Below are 18,698 nucleotides of genomic sequence, written 5' to 3' on the forward strand. Positions count from 1 at the left end.
TGCAAATTTGTGAGTTTTTCTCATATATTTTTGAGTTTTTCTCATAAATTTGTGAGTTTTTTCTCGTATATTTGTGAGTTTTTTCCCGTAAATTTGTGAGTGTTTTTCCTCATGAATTTGTGATTTATTTTCTCGTTAATTTGTGATTTCTTTTTGTAAATTTGTGAGTTTTTTCTTGTAAATTTGTGAGTTTTTTTCTCGTAAAATTTGTGAGTTTTTTCTTGTATATTTGTGTATTTTTTCTCGGACATTTGTGGGGGTTTTCTCTGAAGTTTACCACTTAAATCTCAGAGAATATTCATAATGATTTAATGACGTCCTTCTGTTAGATCCAGCTGATCCTCACCACTCGGCTTCACTCGGCTTCACTCGGGGACGTTCGACAACTGTCGTGACCCGAAGCCCAGCGACCAATGAGAACGCTCGGTCCGACACGCCCCGCCTCTTCCTCTGGGACCGACCAATGGGCTCCAACCTCCAGAGTAGCGCAACATTTCCTTTACCTTTGTTGTCCGATATTTATATATTGATCCTTCCTGACATGTCATTTATAAGTTTATAAGAATCAATTAGAATCAATATAATCGGACGCGTTTCTTCCGGTGGTTCGGTTTTTAAAAACTTGCCCATTGGTGTCTATGGAGGGATAGCGAGCTGGCTAACGGTACAGGAGCTAACTGTGGCTAGCGGCTAGCGGCGTGTTCTGGTGTTTTTGTTTTGATTAAAAAGTGAAAAAAAGCTTCAGCTGCTTCAGCGACATGACGTCAGCCTCCGCTAAGGTGAGTTCTCACCTGTTGAATGAGCCTCGAGCCGTTAACGAGCCGTTAGTCTCTAGCACACTGAACTCCACCCGGAAACATGTTAGTTTACAGCTTCACCTGCTGCACGAGCCCGCAGAGCACGAGGAGTGCTTCACCTGTTGTTCTCGTGAATTAATACAATCTAGAGGCTCATTCGGCTTATAATTAATGCACCAAACACGAAATATTTAAGTAGAAATGATCAGAGTTTAAGTGGCGCAGAGCGGAGAAGTGACGTTGTTCTGGGGTTGGTTAGTTTCCAGCTCTGGTTCAGTGTGGAGCTCAATACACACAGGAGGGAAACATCTGTTTCAACACTATTATGAGCATGTTATGGTCTGAAATTGTGTTTAAATTAAAAAAAATACAAATAATTTAGGAATTAATGAATAAATAAATACATAAATAAATCAGGAATTAATGTGACCCTGTGAGTTTTTTCTCGTAAATTTGTGAGTTTTTTCTGGTAAATTTGTGAGGTTTTTTTATCGTAATTTTGTGAGTTTTTCTCGTAAATTTGTGAGTTTTTTTCTCGTAAATTTGTGAGTTTTTTTATCGTAATTTTGTGAGTTTTTTCTCTTTAATTTGTGAGTTTTTTTCTCGTAAATTTGTGAGTTTTTTTTATTGTAATATTGTGAATTTTTCTCTTTAATTTGTGAGTTTTTCTTGTAAATTTGTGAGTTTTTTCTCGTAACTTTGTGAGTTTTTTTTATCATAATTTTGTGAGTTTTTCTCGTAATTTTGTGAGTTTTTCTCGTAAATTTGTGAGTTTTTCTCGTAAATTTGTGAGTTTTTTTATCGTAATTTTGTGAGTTTTTTTATCGTAAATTTGTGAGGGTTTTTTTTTTCTTGTAAATTTGAGAGTTTTTTCTCGTTAGTTTGTGAGCTTTGTTCTCGTAAATTTGTGAGTTTTTTTCTTGTACATTTGTGAGTTTTTTCTTGTAAATTTGTGAGTTTTTTCACGTAAATTTGTGAGTTTTTTCTGGTAAATTTGTGAGTTTTTCTCGTAAATTTGCGAGTTTTTTCTCTTTTCTTTCTCTTCTTTGAACTACAGAATGAAACATGTATTTTTTACAGTAACTATTTATGTATTTAATAAACTTCTGTTCTCAGATGTCAAGTAGGTTTTAAATTATGATATGAAAAATGTGTGGAAAATACAAATAATTTGGGAATTAAAAAATAAATAAATCACTAGATTTAAAAATCAAGAAATACATTCCAATTTAAATAAAAATGAAAACATTTAAATTTAAAAAATGAATGAATAAATATAATGTCAAATGAAATGGGTGAATAGCAAATAAATAAATAGGATAATTAATAGAAAGGCAAATAAAGCAGAAAAATCTATTTTTATTAATTAATGAGTGCCTACAATTATTTTCTATATTTACAATTTTGGTACATTTAATGCCAAATTATATTTATTCTCTTTATTTTAGTTTTTTTTTTTTTCAGGGGTGCATTGGGGTGATTTCGCGATATAGTTTATTATCTTTATAGCTTATAGCTATAGTTTTTAATCACCGTTTGACTTTAATCAGACTTGTTGTTGTTGTTGTTGTTGTTGTTTTTCTCTGCAGGTCGGAGAGATTTTCTCTGCAGCCGGAGCCGCTTTCACCAAGTTAGGAGAGTTAACCATGCAGCTGCACCCGGTGTCCGACTCCAGCCCTGCAGGGTGACACACACACACACACACACACACACACACACACTTTACTGTGTTTTATATTCCACATTATTAAGGTTAAACGTTATTTCTGTGTTGTATAAACGTCGTGTTTTGGTCCTCAGAGCGAAGTGGACGGAGACGGAGATCGAGATGTTGCGTCTGGCGGTTCGTCGCTTCGGAGACGACCTGAACAACATCAGCACGGTGATCAAAGAGCGCACCGTGTGAGTTTTTCTCGTAAAATTTGTGAGGTTTTTCTGGGAAATTTGTGAGTTTTTTTCTCGTAAATTTGTGAGGTTTTTTCTCGTAAATTTGTGAGGTTTTTTCTCGTAAATTTGTGAGTTTTTTCTTGTAATTTTGTGAGTTTTTTTATCATAATTTTGTGAGTTTTTCTCGTAAATTTGTGAGTTTTTTCTCATAAATTTGTGAGTTTTTTCTTGTAAATTTGTGAGGTTTTTCTCGTACATTTGTGAGTTTTTCTCGTAAGTTTGTGAGTTTTTTTCTCGTAAATTTGTGAGTTTTTTTCTCGTAAATTTGTGAGTTTTTTCTCATAAATTTGTGAGTTTTTTTCTCGTAAATTTGTGAGTTTTTGTCGTAAATTTGTGAGATTTTTCTTGGAAATTTGTGAGTTTTTGTCGTAAATTTGTGAGATTTTTCTTGTTAATTTGCGAGTTTTTCTCGTAAATTTGTGAGTTTTTTCTTGTAAGTTTGTGAGTTTTTCTCGTAAAGTTGTGAGTTTTTTTCTCGTTAATTTGTGAGTTTTTGTCTCGTAAATTTGTGATTTTTTTCTCGTAAATTTGTGAGTTTTTTTCTCGTAAATTTGTGAGTTTTTTTACTGTGTGAGTCTCAACCTGCTACGCGCACAACAACAACAACAACAACTACACCAAACTACAGCTGTAGTGGCTTCCTGCTGGTTTCAGGGTTTTATATATCTCCTTTATTTAACAAGGTAAAAAGTCTCGTTGAGATTAAAAAAATCTCTTTTCCAAGAGAGACCTGGCTAAGAAAGCAGCATAAAAAGTGACAAGTTACAACATTTAAACACAGTTTACATAAACAATTAAATACAAATACATCACAACAACAGTGAAAGAGCCTCAAGTAGAGACTCATACGGAGCACCACATTCTACCACTTTATAAATGCCTACATTTATTTTCAATGTTAGGTAAATGTAATGCCATAATCTTTTTTTTTAAACCCCTGCAGCTTAATTTTAAACAATAAAATATTACAATAACAAAAAAATAAATATTTTTCTCTTGAGATACAGGTATATTTGTTGTTGTTGTTGTTGCTATTGTATATATTTTTTAAGTATTTTATCTCTCGTTTTCCATGAAAATGAATAACCTAAATCAGGTGAAACCCTTGAAAATCAAGATGATTTTGAAAACTTACGTACAACATATTTTCCCTCTATAAGTTGTTTGTGATCAACCCAAAACCTTTTGTTCAAACCTGTAAAATGTACTGAACCTGAATGTTTTTGTTGTTGTTTACCTTGTTTATCTTGTTTATTTTGTGTCCCCGCAGCGCTCAGATAAAGAGCACGGTGAAGAGGAAGCTATACGAGGACAGCAGGGTCCCCATCTCGTCTGAGTCCCCCAAGAAGACCGTCAAGAAGACCGCCGTCGCCATGACGACGGCTCCAGCGCTCGCCACCCCCGCCATGATCGCCGTGCCGACCTCGCAGGTCGTGGTGGCGTCGGGCATGCAGAGCAGCCCGTCTCTGGCCCCGCCCATCAAGAAGCAGAAGACAGCAGGTAACCTGCAGTAACACACCTTATTGTGTCCTCTTGTGTGTGGGTCTTTGTGCATCCTGGGGTCCTAAACAGTCTGTGAGCTGCATGAATGGGGTCTGAGTGTAAAGCTGAGACTCTTGTGGATCCAATGAGCCCAATCTCACAAGGTTCATCCGTACATATTTGATATCCTTATGGGACATTTTACATTTTTGACGCCCCGTTGCGTGAGGCATCCTATAACTGTTAGAGATAAAATCGCTACATTAATGGTGCCCCGTGTGAGGCAGCATATATTTGTAATAAGGCATCCTAAAATCCCTCAGCTGGTTAATAACTGACCTGCAGATATCTGAATGAAAACAAGTTCTATGTTTCCCCACGAGTCTCTTTGTAGACATGCTGGAACCTGCAGTAAATGTGTTGTTGTGTCCTCTTGTGTGTGGGTCTTTGTGCATCCTGGGGTCCCTAAACAGTCTGTGAGCTGCATAAATGGGGTCTTCTTAACGAGTCGTTAAGAGCAAGTCGAAGCGTCCAGTCTGCAAATTGCTAACAGTGTGTATGTGCTAACAGGCTAACAGTTAGCTGTGTAGCAGTACAGTGTGTATGTGCTAACAGGCTAACAGTTAGCTCTGTAGCAGTACAATGTGTATGTGCTAACAGGCTAACAGTTTGCTGTGTAGCAGTACAGTGTGTATGTGCTAACAGGCTAACAGTTAGCTGTGTAGCAGTACAGTGTGTATCTGCTAACAGGCTAACAGTTAGCTCTGTAGCAGTACAGTGTGTATGTGCTAACAGGCTAACAGTTAGCTCTGTAGCAGTACAGTGTGTATGTGCTGCTGCTGCAGGAGGTGTTCACTTAGCGATCTCTGTTTGTTTACAACAAGCAGCAGACATTAAAAACTGTTGCTGTTGTTTGTTTAAAAGTAGTGCAATAAAAATACAGATGTTTTCCCTAACATGATGAATAATCATGATGAATAATCGTGATTATCATTTTGGCCATAATCGTGCAGCCCTAGTCTACAACCACCAACTAGAGACCTGGAGCATCCAGACTAGAGACCTGGAGCATCCAGACTAGAGACCTGGAGCATTCAGAGACTAGAGACCTGGAGCATCCAGACTAGAGACCTGGAGCATTCAGACTAGAGACCTGGAGCATCCAGACTAGAGACCTGGAGCATTCAGAGACTAGAGACCTGGAGCATCCAGACTAGAGACCTGGAGCATTCAGACTAGAGACCTGGAGCATTCAGACTAGAGACCTGGAGCATCCAGACTAGAGACCTGGAGCATCCAGACTAGAGACCTGGAGCATTCAGACTAGAGACCTGGAGCATCCAGACTAGAGACCTGGAGCATCCAGAGACTAGAGACCTGGAGCATTCAGACTAGAGACCTGGAGCATCCAGACTAGAGACCTGGAGCATTCAGACTAGAGACCTGGAGCATCCAGACTAGAGACCTGGAGCATCCAGACTAGAGACCTGGAGCATTCAGACTAGAGACCTGGAGCATCCAGACTAGAGACCTGGAGCATCCAGACTAGAGACCTGGAGCATCCAGAGACTAGAGACCTGGAGCATCCAGACTAGAGACCTGGAGCATCCAGACTAGAGACCTGGAGCATCCAGACTAGAGACCTGGAGCATCCAGACTAGAGACCTGGAGCATTCAGACTAGAGACTCACAATAAGCAGCAACACAAGAGCTGACACACAATCACACTAAATACACAAATCCACTAAATGTTAAAAGTTTCTGACTCGTCTCGTCTCGTCTCGTCCTGCAGACGTGACTCTGAGCGCTCTGAACGACTCGGACGTGAACAGCGACCTCGTGGACATCGAAGGACTCGGAGACGGCTCGTCCAACAAGAAACTCAACTTTGATCAAGGTGAGTGAAATATTAATAATCAGACACAAAACTGTTTAATAGAATATACCTAAAACACTTATATATTTATATAATATATTTATTTTTTATTGACTTAGGCTCTCTTTAGGTTTTTCTTTAATGAATCCTGATTTAGTTTTGTATTATTTTGGGGTTCTGTGTGCTGCTGAACGCTTCAGATTGATTCAGAGCTGCAGATTTTTAACCAAACCGTGAACGAGTTTTACTTTGTAGCTGCGACCACGAAGACTACTAGTACACAGAAAATATATTTTGTTAAGGAGAGAGAGAGAGAATTAACTGGAGTTTTAAACTCTTTAACCCTTATTTCTTCTCTGCTATTGTTGTGTTTTAGATTTGTTAAATAATGTTTTCTCAAAAAAAGTCATATTGTGAAAAATGTCACAACGTCATAGTATGTTGATCTATGGAGCAGTATAGTTTTCCCATAAATGCAGAAAAAACACCATATTTTGAGATGTCCACAATTTGAAATTTAAAAAAAAAATGTTCGTAAGAAAGTGATAAATTAAAATTCCCACGATACTCTCAAAATGGTCTTATTATAGCGTGTTGATAATATAATATTAGAGCATAAAGTGGCCAGAAATGACAGAAAAACACCATATTATGTGATGTCCAAAAATTACCCCCTCAAAAAAATATACATACTATAGCATGTCGATTTTTGTCAAAAATGGTAAATTTTTTAAATGCCCCAAAACACTTTAAATGTGTCAATTTTAGTCTGTTGATACATATTAGAGCATAATTTTGCCAGAAATAACAGAAAAAAACACCATATTATGAGATGTCCAAAATTTGAAAAAAAAGTCATAAATGTCGATTTTTGTCAAAAATGATCAATTTTTAAAATGCCCAAAAACGCTTTAAATGTGTCAATTATACGTCAATTATATGTTGATACATGTGGTTGTATAGTTTGTCCAAAAATAGCGAAAAAACACCATATTTTGAGATGTCCAAAATTAAAAAAATAAGTATTATCGCATGTTGATTTTTGTCAAAGAAGGTCAAATTTTAAAATGCTTCAAATTGGGTCAATTAAAGTCCGTTGATACATATTAGAGCATAATATTGTCTCTCTCTCTCTCTCTTTATATTGTACATGTGTGTATATTTATATTTAACAAGTTTTAACTCGTGTGTTTGTGTATTTGACTCTTTATTGACTTTTTCAGGAACTTTTATTATTTTTTCAATGTTTAAATGAAGACGTTTGTGTCCCCAGAGAGCCTGAACCTGGACTCCAGCCTCATCATGAACTCCAGTGACCTCCCCCTGCTGTCCCGCTGACCTCTGACCTCTCAGCCAGCGAGCATCACCTGTCCATCGACGTCCTGAACACGATTCTCCGGCTCAACGTTTGACACTTTAGGAGAAATAATCCAGGGCAGCAAATCTAAACATTTTAGTTTCAAGTTTTTATTTTTTTTTAAACATTTTGACGGATAAACTTCAGGTTTGTGTTTGTTGCTTTTTGTGTGACGGATTTCTCTTTCAGCCAGTTTTAGTTCAGTTTCTGTGTAAAGAAAAAAAACGAATAATTAGAAAACGTCAGATTTTTACGTCCTGAGCTGTTTATCATGAAGAAACTTTAGATAATTTAAGTTTAAGTGTCGACGCTTTAATGTGAAGGAACGAAGCCGTCGGGGAGATTAGCTGATAAATCTTTAAACTCTTCATCTTTAAATTAATAATTTAGTCTCTCAAATTAATCGTTATTTCGTAATCTTAACTGCAGATTTAAAAAAAAAAAAAAAAAGCTGTTTTGAAGAAATATTTCCTGAAGCTTCTTGAAACTGTCTGGATGGAAAAAAATATATGTTACAACATAAAAATGTTTTCCATGCGAATATTGTAAAAACAAAACAATATGAAGTATGTAAAACAAAAATCCAATATTCTGCCAGTAAAAGACAACAATAAAATGAAATACAGTTCCTGTACGTCCCTATGAGAAAAAGACTTTCTTAAAATATTGATTTCATCTTAAAAAAATAATGACTTGAAATAACAACTTAATATCTTCAAATAACAGATTATTGTTTCAAAATAATGACAAACTTGTTATGATAACTTCCTGAAGCTTTTTTTTGGCTTTCATAATATTTCTTCATGCAACAAGCTGAACATTAACTTCTTAATGTGTGTGAAAAGTAAAATATTGGAAGAAACATGAATATAAATAATGTTCTTTTCATCCAGATGGTTCAAAGAGTTTTGAAGTGTTTTAGAAATCTCTTCAGAAGTGATTTTATCATCAAACATCACGTTTTATCTGTTTTTTGGATAAAATCATGAGCTCAGCGATGTGACGGGAGAAACATCTGAAAACTTCTGCAGAAACATATTTTTCACATATTTCAGCCCAAATTAAATCTGTATTTAGTGAATTCATTGTAAGATGAAGAAAATTAAACTAAAGACTTTATCAACTAATGTCCCCGAGCCGACAGTCTGACATGTTTAGCTTGACTTCTCACATAAACCTGAAAATACTAAATATAGTTTCATAAATAGCTGATCCCTGCTGCATTTATCGGGGACTATTTTCAGCGGCGGATTAATCCGCGTTCTCTGCTCTGTTTGTTGCTGATCATGATGGGAGCACGTTGATTTGAACATTTTATCGATCAGTGGCTGCGAGAAATGTAAAAACTGTTTTGATTGTTAAGTGAAATGAAAGAATAAACTTGGAATACTTTGTCTTCACTTGTTATTGCTGTTGTTTTGTTTTAGGTGTTAAATAATGTTTTCTCAAAAGAATATTGTTTGTAAAAAAAAGTCATAGCATGTTGATACATGTAGTAGTAAAGTTTTTCCAGAAATTTCAGAAAAACACCATATTATGGGATGTCCAAAAAACTGAAAAAAAAAGTCATACTATAGCATCTTGTCAAAATGGTCAAATTTTAAAATGCATTAAAATGGTTAAAATGGGTCAGTTAGTCTGTTGATACATATTAGAGCATAACATGGCCAGAAATTAGAGAAAAACATATTATGGGATGTCCAAAAACTGAAAAAAGTCATACTATAGCATGTCGAAATTTTCCGTGAAAAAGTCAAAAAACTTTTAAATGCCCCAAACGCTCAAAGCAGTCTGTTGATACGTGTGATAGTACAGTTTGTCCAAAAATTGCAAAACAAAGCCCACCATATTTTGGGATTTCCAAAAATGACCTAAAAAAAACTCATACTATACTAACAATCTGTTACTAATAAGACAAGAAACACAAACACATTTTCTGATATAATACAGATTTTCTTTTATTGAGTTTTCATATACAATATAATATATATATTTATATATATATATTTATAATATGTCGATGAATTGTTTCCACTAAAAACTAAAGTCATTCTGCATCATTTTTACAGCCAGGAGGGAATGAACACTTGAATATAGAATTTTATTTTACAGTTGCATAAAAATACATCATCTCATTCGTCTTATGTCGAGAATTTGTCCAAAAAAAAACAAAAAACAGAGAAAACTATTTACATTTTGAAAATACTTGTCTGAATGTTTTCATAGATGTGCTTTAGTTCCCTTTATCATGTCGATTAAACTCTAGCAGCCCTTTTGGTAAAAGTCGTATCTCACTCCGGCCGCTCGGCGTCATTTCTCAGCACGCTGATGTTTATATGTGAAGCTGCTGGTGTCCAGTTACATGATGCAGATTAATGGTTAGTTCAGGGACACGTGGCCGCTTTTCTACCCTGTCAGAAAAACACGAAACATTTGGAAATGTATCGTTTTTGTTTTACAAACACGTAAATTTAAAGTGCTTATATTATTTAATCGGGAAAAAAATCTTTAGTTGATCAGACATTCAGTCTGAAAAAGCTTAAAAACATGAGAACCTCAGTTCCCCACGTTTTTTTTCTGGTTGTCAATGCAAAGATTGTGCGGTTTGAGCAAGTTGACCTTAATGACTTTGTGTGATTGAACCAGACTCCGTTGAGAAAACCATCGTTTTAACAGCAGGGTTCTTGTGTTCTTGACAAAAGCATCAGTTCAGACTGTTTCCACATCAGCATCATGTTGGAGTTATTTCAGCATCATTTAGATCAGTTTATTCACATTAAATCACAGATAAATCTCTTTATTTTGGCTTCAGACTGATGTATCAGTGCTGTACCAGCAGTCTTCCAGACACAGTGATGAAGTCCACTGAGCTGTGTGCACCAGGTCAGATTATTTATCCAGACATGATGCAGATGTGGTCATAAAGATTGGTCGTAACAGATCGAGGCAGCGGTAAAAACTATGTTCTGTGATGTAAAATTATTGGGGTTTTTTCAGTGGAGTCTGGTGCATTTGAAGAAACAGCCGTCTGACTGCAAGATCAAGTGAAAAATGTTCTAAATATAACTCAGCAAACTCTATAAACTTTGGACTTTTGTAAAAAAAAAAATTAAATCAGTCAGTGGGATCAGAACTAACCATGTGATGGAGCTACGGGTCACAGCGAGGGACAGTTCTGGTGCTGAGAAATCACTGCGTTCTGCCAGAGTGAAATAACGCTTTAATACTGAAAAACTTTGACAGGTTCCTCGCTACGCGCTCCAACGTCAGTCTCAAACAGAAAGACACAAACTCCCACACTTCAATTACCTCATTAAAGCATCACTGACATCATGAGAGCAAATAACAATAAAACAAAATGTACAAATGTCCAGATCTGGATGATACGTCGACCAACAGAACGCTTTAACTTGTGTCATGATGAAGAACAAGAAGCTACAAATAAAAAGCAGCTGCTGAAATTTTGGGAAATCACATGTCAACAAGGCCCAAAACATCTAAATTAAAACACAATAAAATATCAGCTGGATGGGAGTTTTCATAACTTCTGAATATCGTCATTAAAGTGTTATTTCTGTTACTAAATATTTTGTTTAAACCTTCATCGTTCAGTGTATATAAAGGTCAGAATATTGTAGAAAAAAGAAAAAAAAGAAAACTGGATGTATTAAATATGCCACTGGGTTTAAAGGCAGTTTCTTCCATTTATCAGAGCCAGAATCTATTAGAACATCAATTATTGTCAGGTTTTTAAACAAATGAATCATGTTTGATAAACTCATCTGTCGGGAAGAATAAAGTTTACGGGGGGCGCCAGAAAAAGTTTCCAGTTTGGCAAAAGAAAAAGTGTCTGGTGAGTACCAGAAAGAATTTCTGTTGAACACAAGAAAGTTTCCATAGAACGCCAGATAAAGTTTCCAGTGAGTACCAGAAAAAGTGTCTGGTGAGTACCAGAAAAAATTTCTGTTGAACACAAGAAAGTTTCCATAGAACGCCAGATAAAGTTTCCAGTGAGTACCAGAAAAAGTTTCTGTTGAACATAAGAAACAGTTTCCATAGAACGCCAGAAAAGTTTCCGGTGAGTACCAGAAAAAGTTTCTGGTGACTACCAGAAACTGTTTCTGATGAACACAAGAAACAGTTTCCATTATGCACCAGAAAAAGTTTCTGGTGAGTACCAGAAAAAAGTTTCTGGTGAGTACCAGAAAAAGTTTCTGAGGAACACAAGAAACAGTTTCCATTGAGCGCCACATAAAGTTTCCAGTGAGTACCAGAAAAAGTTCCCAGTCCAATATACACACTGGGTTTGAAGGCTGATTCTTGCATTTATCAGAGCCAGAAGCTATTAAAACAGAAATTATCGTCAGGTTTTTTAGTTTAAGTTGCTCCTTAAATGAATCACGTTTTATAAACTCGTCTGTCAGGAAAAATAAACCTGAAATGAGTTATATTTTATCAAAATCACTTAATTTTAAATATAGGATTACAAACATTGTTTTCCTATTCTGTGTTTACTTTGTGTGAATTTTATTCCATTCTATTTGTTTTAATTTGAGCAGAAAAGTGCCATTTATAAAAGATTATTACTTTTATAATTATTATATATTGTCTGTGTGTAAATACAGAAATGATGAAAACCTCCATCTGCTGGAAATGTGCATTAAATTAAAAGAAAAAATGATTGGGATTGGGCTGATTTGAGCCCTGAGACACTTTAAAGAACTTCAGGAAACCTGGCGAGGACGAGACAAAAACACAAAAATTAATACTTTTCTTCTAATATTACAGCTTTTGTTTCATTCTGACGAAGACTTTTTGGCTTAAAAACATTCTCTGAAGCAGAAACATTTCGATCCGGCTACATAAAAGCTGTTTGTGTTTGAACTCAGCGACAGTACGGGACCAAGTTAAGACAGAAGACGATCTTAAAGCTCCAGTTTGTGTCTGCAGAGCTCAGCGGGGTCTGTCCTGCTTCTGGAAATGACTGAAACTATGTTTTTATTTATCGTCAAAGTTGTTAAAGCGCGTCTGAATTAAATCTGTGCATGTTTAGGAAATTTTTTGGAAGGACAATACGTACAAAAACACGTAAAATCAATGAAAAAAAAGATCACAAACTGTTAATTGGAGTTTGTTAAACTGTAAAGTAGAGGTAAAAACTGAGATATCGCCAGATATATATAAAAAATAAACATCACACTAATGTTAAATATTCAAAATATTAAGGCTGAAAAGATGATGGTGCTTTACTGGTCCAAAATCCTACAAATATATTTAATTAATGCTGATTATTACGTCAATTTCTGTTGATAAAATAATCTGTCTTTAGTTCCAAAAAATATGTAAACATCTGAATGCATGGCATTACGTTTGTATTTTGGCAACAAGCAAAATATGTTCGTAACACTGAGCAAGTAAAAAGTTTCAATTGAGCACCAGAAAAAGTTCCCGGTGAGTACCAGTATTAGAAATTAATAAAAATGTTTGATCAGATTCATAATCTTATTGATTAAACTTTTATCAGACAGTTTTTTTTTACATTAATTTGAATTTTAAACTGCATTTTATTGAGAAACAATTCTTCTTCAACTGCTTGTATTTAGAAACTTCTGACAGTGTTGGCTTCTCTAAAGTAAAAAATTAGTATTTCTCAAATTTAAAAAATAATTTTGGTATTGGTAGCAAAATTCAGGCGAAAGAATTTGAAATGGTGATAATTTATTTAATAGTAATGAATCTTCTTAATCTTGTTATTTTTTTCGAGCGACCACGGACCGATACTTGTCTGGAATTAATTTAGACTTTCAATGATTTCTCTGAAACAGGACAGACTCACACAGTCAAGAATTAAAGCAGGAAAAAGCAGCAAAACTTAACAGAATTTCTCACATGATGGCGTGTTGCTGATCACAAAACGGAAAAAAAAAAGATTAAAGTGATCTAACTAGTATTTTGTGCAAAGTTGTGAAAAAAAAACTAAAAATATGACGTCAAATCATCTAAAACAGATTTGGAACCTTTTTGTTGTTGGAGCAGCTGAAAGAGCAGCGAGCGGATGAAGACACTTCTATAAACAGCTTATAGAGACTTTATGTACAAACATTTCTCTCACAGGGTTATTATAAAAGACAAAAAAAAGAAAAGAGCTTCCTGTCAGTGTGGGATGTAAAATCTCTCAGATCTGATGTTTAAATACCCACGAGAGGAAAAAACAACCTCCAAACTATGACGACGTGTTTAGGCACAATGATGAGTGAGAGTACAAAACTGTACAATACTGTGCAAGTGCAAAAGTTGGAAGCAGAGCTACAGCTCGTTTCTGAAGCCCTCACCTCTGACCTCTGACCCCTCGGGTGAGACGGCTACATGCATCTGTGACTCAACAAAGTCACAATCCTGTACACTCCAAGAAATCATTGCATTGATTTCAGACGAGGACAAAAACAATAATCACACATCAAAATAACGCCACACCACATCGGAGAATTGTTGCTGAAGAGAGAAATATTAAGAAGGGATGAATGATTTCTGTGCAAATCTACTGATTGTTTGATTTTTATGGAGCATCTAATAGGAGACGAGCTGATTACAGAATCCTTTCTGATTAATGAAAGTTTCCGTTAAGCACCAGAAACTTTTTCTTGTGTTCTACAAGAAAAAGTTTCCTGCGAGCACCAGAAAGTTTCTGTTAAGCGCCAGAAACAGTTTCCGGTGGGCACAAGAAAAAAATTCTGTTGAGTGGCAGAAAAAAATTCCTGCAAGCCCCAGAAAGTTTCCAGTGGGTGTCCTGAAACCGTTTCCGTTGAGCACCAGAAATTTTTTTCCGGTGAACGCAAGAAAATTTTTCCAGTGAGCACCAGAAAGCTTCCAGTGGACACAAGAAAAGGTTTTAGAAGAGCGCCAGAAAATGTTTCCATTGAGCACCAGAAAAAGTTTCCTTCAAGCACCAGAAAAAGTTTTCTGCAAGCACCAGAAAGTTTCCAGTGGGTGCCCAGAAAAAGTTTCCGGTGAGCGCCAGATGGTTCAATCATTCCTATTTCTTGTGTTGCAGACACAATAAATGTCCTCTTAGAGGCTCCATAGACTTTGGAATGAAGCTATGAAAACTTTAACAGGACCTCCGAGGGCTGGGCAATATGTTTGACATTATTACCAACATGTTAACACAGATACTTTCTGATAACGGCATGTATCACGATTTGACAAAAATCTGCAAAATCACATCTTTGTGCATCAAATTAGTTTGTTTTTAATAAAAGCCTGCAGAAATCTGTAGAACCATAACATCAGTTCATATCATCAAGATTTGATTCAATTGAATTTTGAGAATAATTAATTATCGCCTAGCCCTTGGATTCCAACTAGAATTGATGAATTATTAAATAAAGCGTGTTTAAGTGCAGAAAAGAAAAGATCCAGGAATAATAACAGAAAAACCAAGATCGGCCCTGGACTGAAAATGATCAACTGTTTTCAAAACAAAGTATAAAAGATATGTCAGAAAGGTAAAGCAGAAAATTTGAATGATTACTGACTGGTGATGTGAAACAGAAACTAATAATGAAGATTTTGTGGGGATTTCCACCGTATTCAAACTATCTTTAACAAATCAGATGACCTTCATGAACGACAATGCGGATGACTTCAAGTAGGAAAGACTGAAGCCCGTCAGAGAGCAAACTACCTGGGAAATGAGAGTAAAAATGCATCTTTAGGAGGGAAAAGCATGGTCGCTTCCTGCAGATTCAATATGTACAATCAAACCATGCAGGCTGAAGAAAAGTGAGCACATATCAGCTGCTCCGACTGTCAATATTCACATATAGATACACTATTAACAAACAGACGTGGTGCTGCCGACCACAAGTTCTTCACACTTCTACTGACCGGGAACCAGCTTGTAAAACCAGTTTCTCCTCCCGGCAGAAAGACGTCCTACACAGAAACTGTCGGCCAAACAAACTGGAGACAAACAATTTAAGTCTGTCAAGTTTCTTCTGGTCAACCCAAAAGGCTTCAGCCGTGACAGACAACGAAAACTTTTCTTTAAAACGCAAAAATCTGATGCTTCAGTGACTGAATCTTTGTTCAGTGGCTAAGTTCACGTTTGACTGCTGATTTGGAGTAAAAAAAATACCCCAAAAAGTACTCAGTGACTACCGGTTTTGGCCTTACAAAAAGCTATACCCCCTTCATGTGGTTTTGGAGCTGGGACAGAGATCGTTTCATTGGATTTCTGTATATTTGCTAAATTAAATAAAACATCTACAAATCTGTAGAAAAGATATGATGCACATCAGGTGCGTAACCCTGGTTCACTGGTTTGATTAAGAGCCCAGATGTTCCTCTACAGATCCATCAGTCATGAACGCTCTTCAGTCTTCAGATGTCTTCCTTATAGAAAGATCAATAACTTTACATACTTGGTTTCCAACAAGTACAAGCCCAGGACCGGCTGCAGGTTCTGGTTTTCTGGAGGTTCGGAGCCAAATGTTCCTTTAGTTCCTCGATGATCCGTCACCTGCGATTATGTCTTGATTACAACTCAAGACCTTCTTGAGAACCTCCGATTAATTAACCGGAGGAGACCAGGAACTCATAAACATCGACTGGTTGGACAGCTTTCACTAGGTCGTTTTGAAATGACGTCACTATCACAGCGCACGAAACTCAGATGGAGGGCAGAATGTGAAGAATTGGAGAAAGTAACGATATATGATAACAGGGAACCTGAACACAGGAGGCATCGTCGGAAACTAAACCTCACTCTGTATGTGATCCATACAACATGAAGAAAAGTGAGTTTTCCCCAAATGGCCTACACCTCCAGAACTCCACAGAGGATTATTATTTTGTGAAATAGTTTCCATTGAGGGCCAGAAAAAGTTTCCCTTGAGTAGCAGGAAAAGGTTCCGGTAAGTACCAGAACTAGTTTCCAGTGGGCACAAGAAAAAGTTTCCGGTGAATACCAGATTATAACTATTTTGTGGGCATGACGTCAGAACTGAAGTAGTACTGTTTTTGGCCAGATGAATAAAAGTGCTTGAGAATTACTATCTCTTTATATATTGCAAACTTTAGCAATATACTTTATAAAGCCAACTTTAGCCATTATTTTCTACCTAAACAACTCCCAAATGTCACGGCACATCCTAATCACGTGGCCATACCGCATCTTTTCTTTTTTTTTCTCACTTTATGTATGACTATAATCCAGGACTCAAATTATTCCCAATTTGATTGATTCAAACAGCCGTAAATAGCCCAAAACCTGCCCTCCATCTGGAGTGTGCGCTGTACGATGTGACAGGAATCAATCCAACGTGAACTTTGTCCCATTTTAGGCTCCGACACCTTCGACGTCCGCAGGAAAGAATCCGACAGAACTGAGAAATGCAGCCAAAGAGCGAGGCCATCTTCAGGCAGAGACATTTGTGTGCTTCGTTCTTTTATCCTTGTGCGTTTCATAAGTAAAACTTGTGTAACAATTATCGATTTATTCCTCAGATCAGAATCAGCCAAACACGGTGAGATTTGGGAGGTTTCCGTTGCTAATCTGCTCCCCGTAATCACCCAAAACGGTTTTATTTCCAGCCTCTCGCACGACGACACAACCGGTGTGTCTTCGGTTTCCCAAAAGTTTTTTCGAGATCTCACAACAATGCTGATGATGAATCCTTTGTACATCTTATTATCCTGCGATCCTCAGAGCCACAAATATGTCCTTCTGTCCGACAGCTGGAGAAAAGTCCAACGTGGACGAAAGAGTGATGCAGCGGTGATTTTAGGTCAAATATCCAACCGACCAGCTGGTGAGCAGATCAGAAACTCCAAGAAAGTTTTCTGTCGAACGCTTCCAAGGCTGCAGAAAAATATCCAAACTCTCCATGACAATAAAGACAGAAAGATCCTTCTGTCCGTCCAATGTGGTCACAGGAAGAGGCGGGACTTACAGCGATGCTGGCAGATGATTGGAGCAGAAATAAGGTGCGATGGGGGTCGATGTTCCTCCAGGCCTCTGGAGCTGCTGGTGGTCGGCGTGCAGCCACAGTGACGGGGTCGGGGGAGGGGAGGCGGGGCTTAGTGTCCGGGGTGCTGGTGGGAGGGGAAGGGGGTGAACGAGGGCGGAGGAGAGAGGGACAACGGGCTGGACTGAGGACTGACGCCTCCTGCAGGAGGAGAGTCCGCCGCCGACTGAGACACACTGAGGAGGAGAAGAAGATTTAATTTAATTCATAATTTCATACTAACATTCTGCTGCAGGAATGAGTCCTAAAGCCCAGAAATTATTACCATTTTTTGCTCCTCTGGTTCACTCGTCACAATAACATAAACACGAGAATGGATTTAAAGAATATATGAATCTAGTGAGAGAAACTGAGCCTCGGAGGTAACTGGACAAGGCTGTTTTTCAAAGTAAGAGCCCCACAAAGTAACCATATCCTAATACGAGGTTAAGGATATGGCTGTTTTTCAAAGTTAAAGCCCCACAAAGTAACTTTATCTTAATAGGGAGTTAAGGATATGGCTGTTTTTCAAAGTTAAAGCCCCACAAAGTAACTTTATCTTAATAGGGAGTTAAGGATGTGGCTGTTTTTCAAAGTAAAAGCTACACAAAGTAACTATATCATAATAGGAAGTTAAGGATGTGGCACAAAGTAACTATATCATAATAGGAAGTTAAGGATGTGGCACAAAGTAATTATATCATAATAGGAAGTTAAGGTTGTGGCTATTTTCTTAAATTTCAGGCAGTTCGTTCAATTAGTTTTAGAGCCAGACCTACTCCTTATTCCTTATGTTCCGCCACAAGAAACTTCAATTCGATATCAACAAAGAATACATTAAAATGCGGGGAAGGATCAGGAATGGCGTGCTATGTTTTTTGTTAGAGATTCACCTCGCTGTTTTCTGGTAAAAATCACAAAAAAGTAATTAAATGTCCCAAAGAAAATATTTGAAAATGGATTTAAAGAATATATGAATCTACTCTAGACAAACTGAGCCTCGGACAAGACTGTTTTTCAAAGTAAAAGACCCACAAAGTAACCATATCCTAATAGGAAGTTCAGGATGTGGCTGTTTTTTTAGATCTCAGGCACAGCGTCAGAATTTCTGCTGAAACTTTCTAGTTTGTGTGACTTTCTGAGTGTTTCCATCGTTCAGGTGACGGTTTGAACCTCACCTGACTGTGTAGCTGCTGCGGTGGGCCGGATCTGTGACTCCAGCTACAAAAAGC

The 18,698-nt window shown here is 37.0% G+C and overlaps 2 protein-coding genes across 2 annotated transcripts in view; one reads left to right on the forward strand and one right to left on the reverse strand.

Moving 5' to 3' along the window:
• Positions 1-472: 472 nt before the first annotated feature.
• On the forward strand, positions 473-8,859 carry LOC131987228 (chromatin complexes subunit BAP18-like). The gene is made up of 6 exons (XM_059352419.1): positions 473-779; positions 2,387-2,481; positions 2,598-2,699; positions 4,015-4,244; positions 6,019-6,123; positions 7,376-8,859. The coding sequence occupies exons 1-6, from the start codon at positions 759-761 to the stop codon at positions 7,438-7,440; spliced, it is 618 nt and encodes a 205-aa protein (XP_059208402.1). The 5' UTR covers positions 473-758; the 3' UTR covers positions 7,441-8,859.
• Positions 8,860-9,391: 532 nt separating this feature from the next.
• LOC131986357 (P2R1A-PPP2R2A-interacting phosphatase regulator 1) overlaps positions 9,392-18,698 on the reverse strand; it is a 15,642-nt gene continuing 6,335 nt past the window's right edge. Inside the window, exons 8-9 of the mRNA XM_059351263.1 lie at positions 18,645-18,698; positions 9,392-17,663 (exon numbers count right to left, since the gene is read on the reverse strand). The exon at positions 18,645-18,698 is cut by the window's right edge and continues 31 nt beyond it. Of these exons, the coding sequence (XP_059207246.1) occupies positions 17,540-17,663; positions 18,645-18,698 (178 nt within the window). The 3' untranslated portion in view covers positions 9,392-17,539. The remainder of the gene's footprint in view (positions 17,664-18,644) is intronic.

Source organism: Centropristis striata, chromosome 15 (genome assembly GCF_030273125.1).
Source record: "Centropristis striata isolate RG_2023a ecotype Rhode Island chromosome 15, C.striata_1.0, whole genome shotgun sequence".
Lineage (NCBI taxonomy): Eukaryota > Metazoa > Chordata > Actinopteri > Perciformes > Serranidae > Centropristis > Centropristis striata.

What these genes read in the sequence shown, in the direction of transcription:
- LOC131987228 (XM_059352419.1), top strand. Translation starts at nt 759, where the DNA reads ATGACGTCAGCCTCCGCTAAG. An exon ending in TGACGTCAGCCTCCGCTAAG is followed by an intron (nt 780 to 2,386) that starts GTGAGTTCTCAC and finishes TTTTCTCTGCAG; the next exon opens with GTCGGAGAGATTTTCTCTGC. An exon ending in GAAACTCAACTTTGATCAAG is followed by an intron (nt 6,124 to 7,375) that starts GTGAGTGAAATA and finishes TTGTGTCCCCAG; the next exon opens with AGAGCCTGAACCTGGACTCC.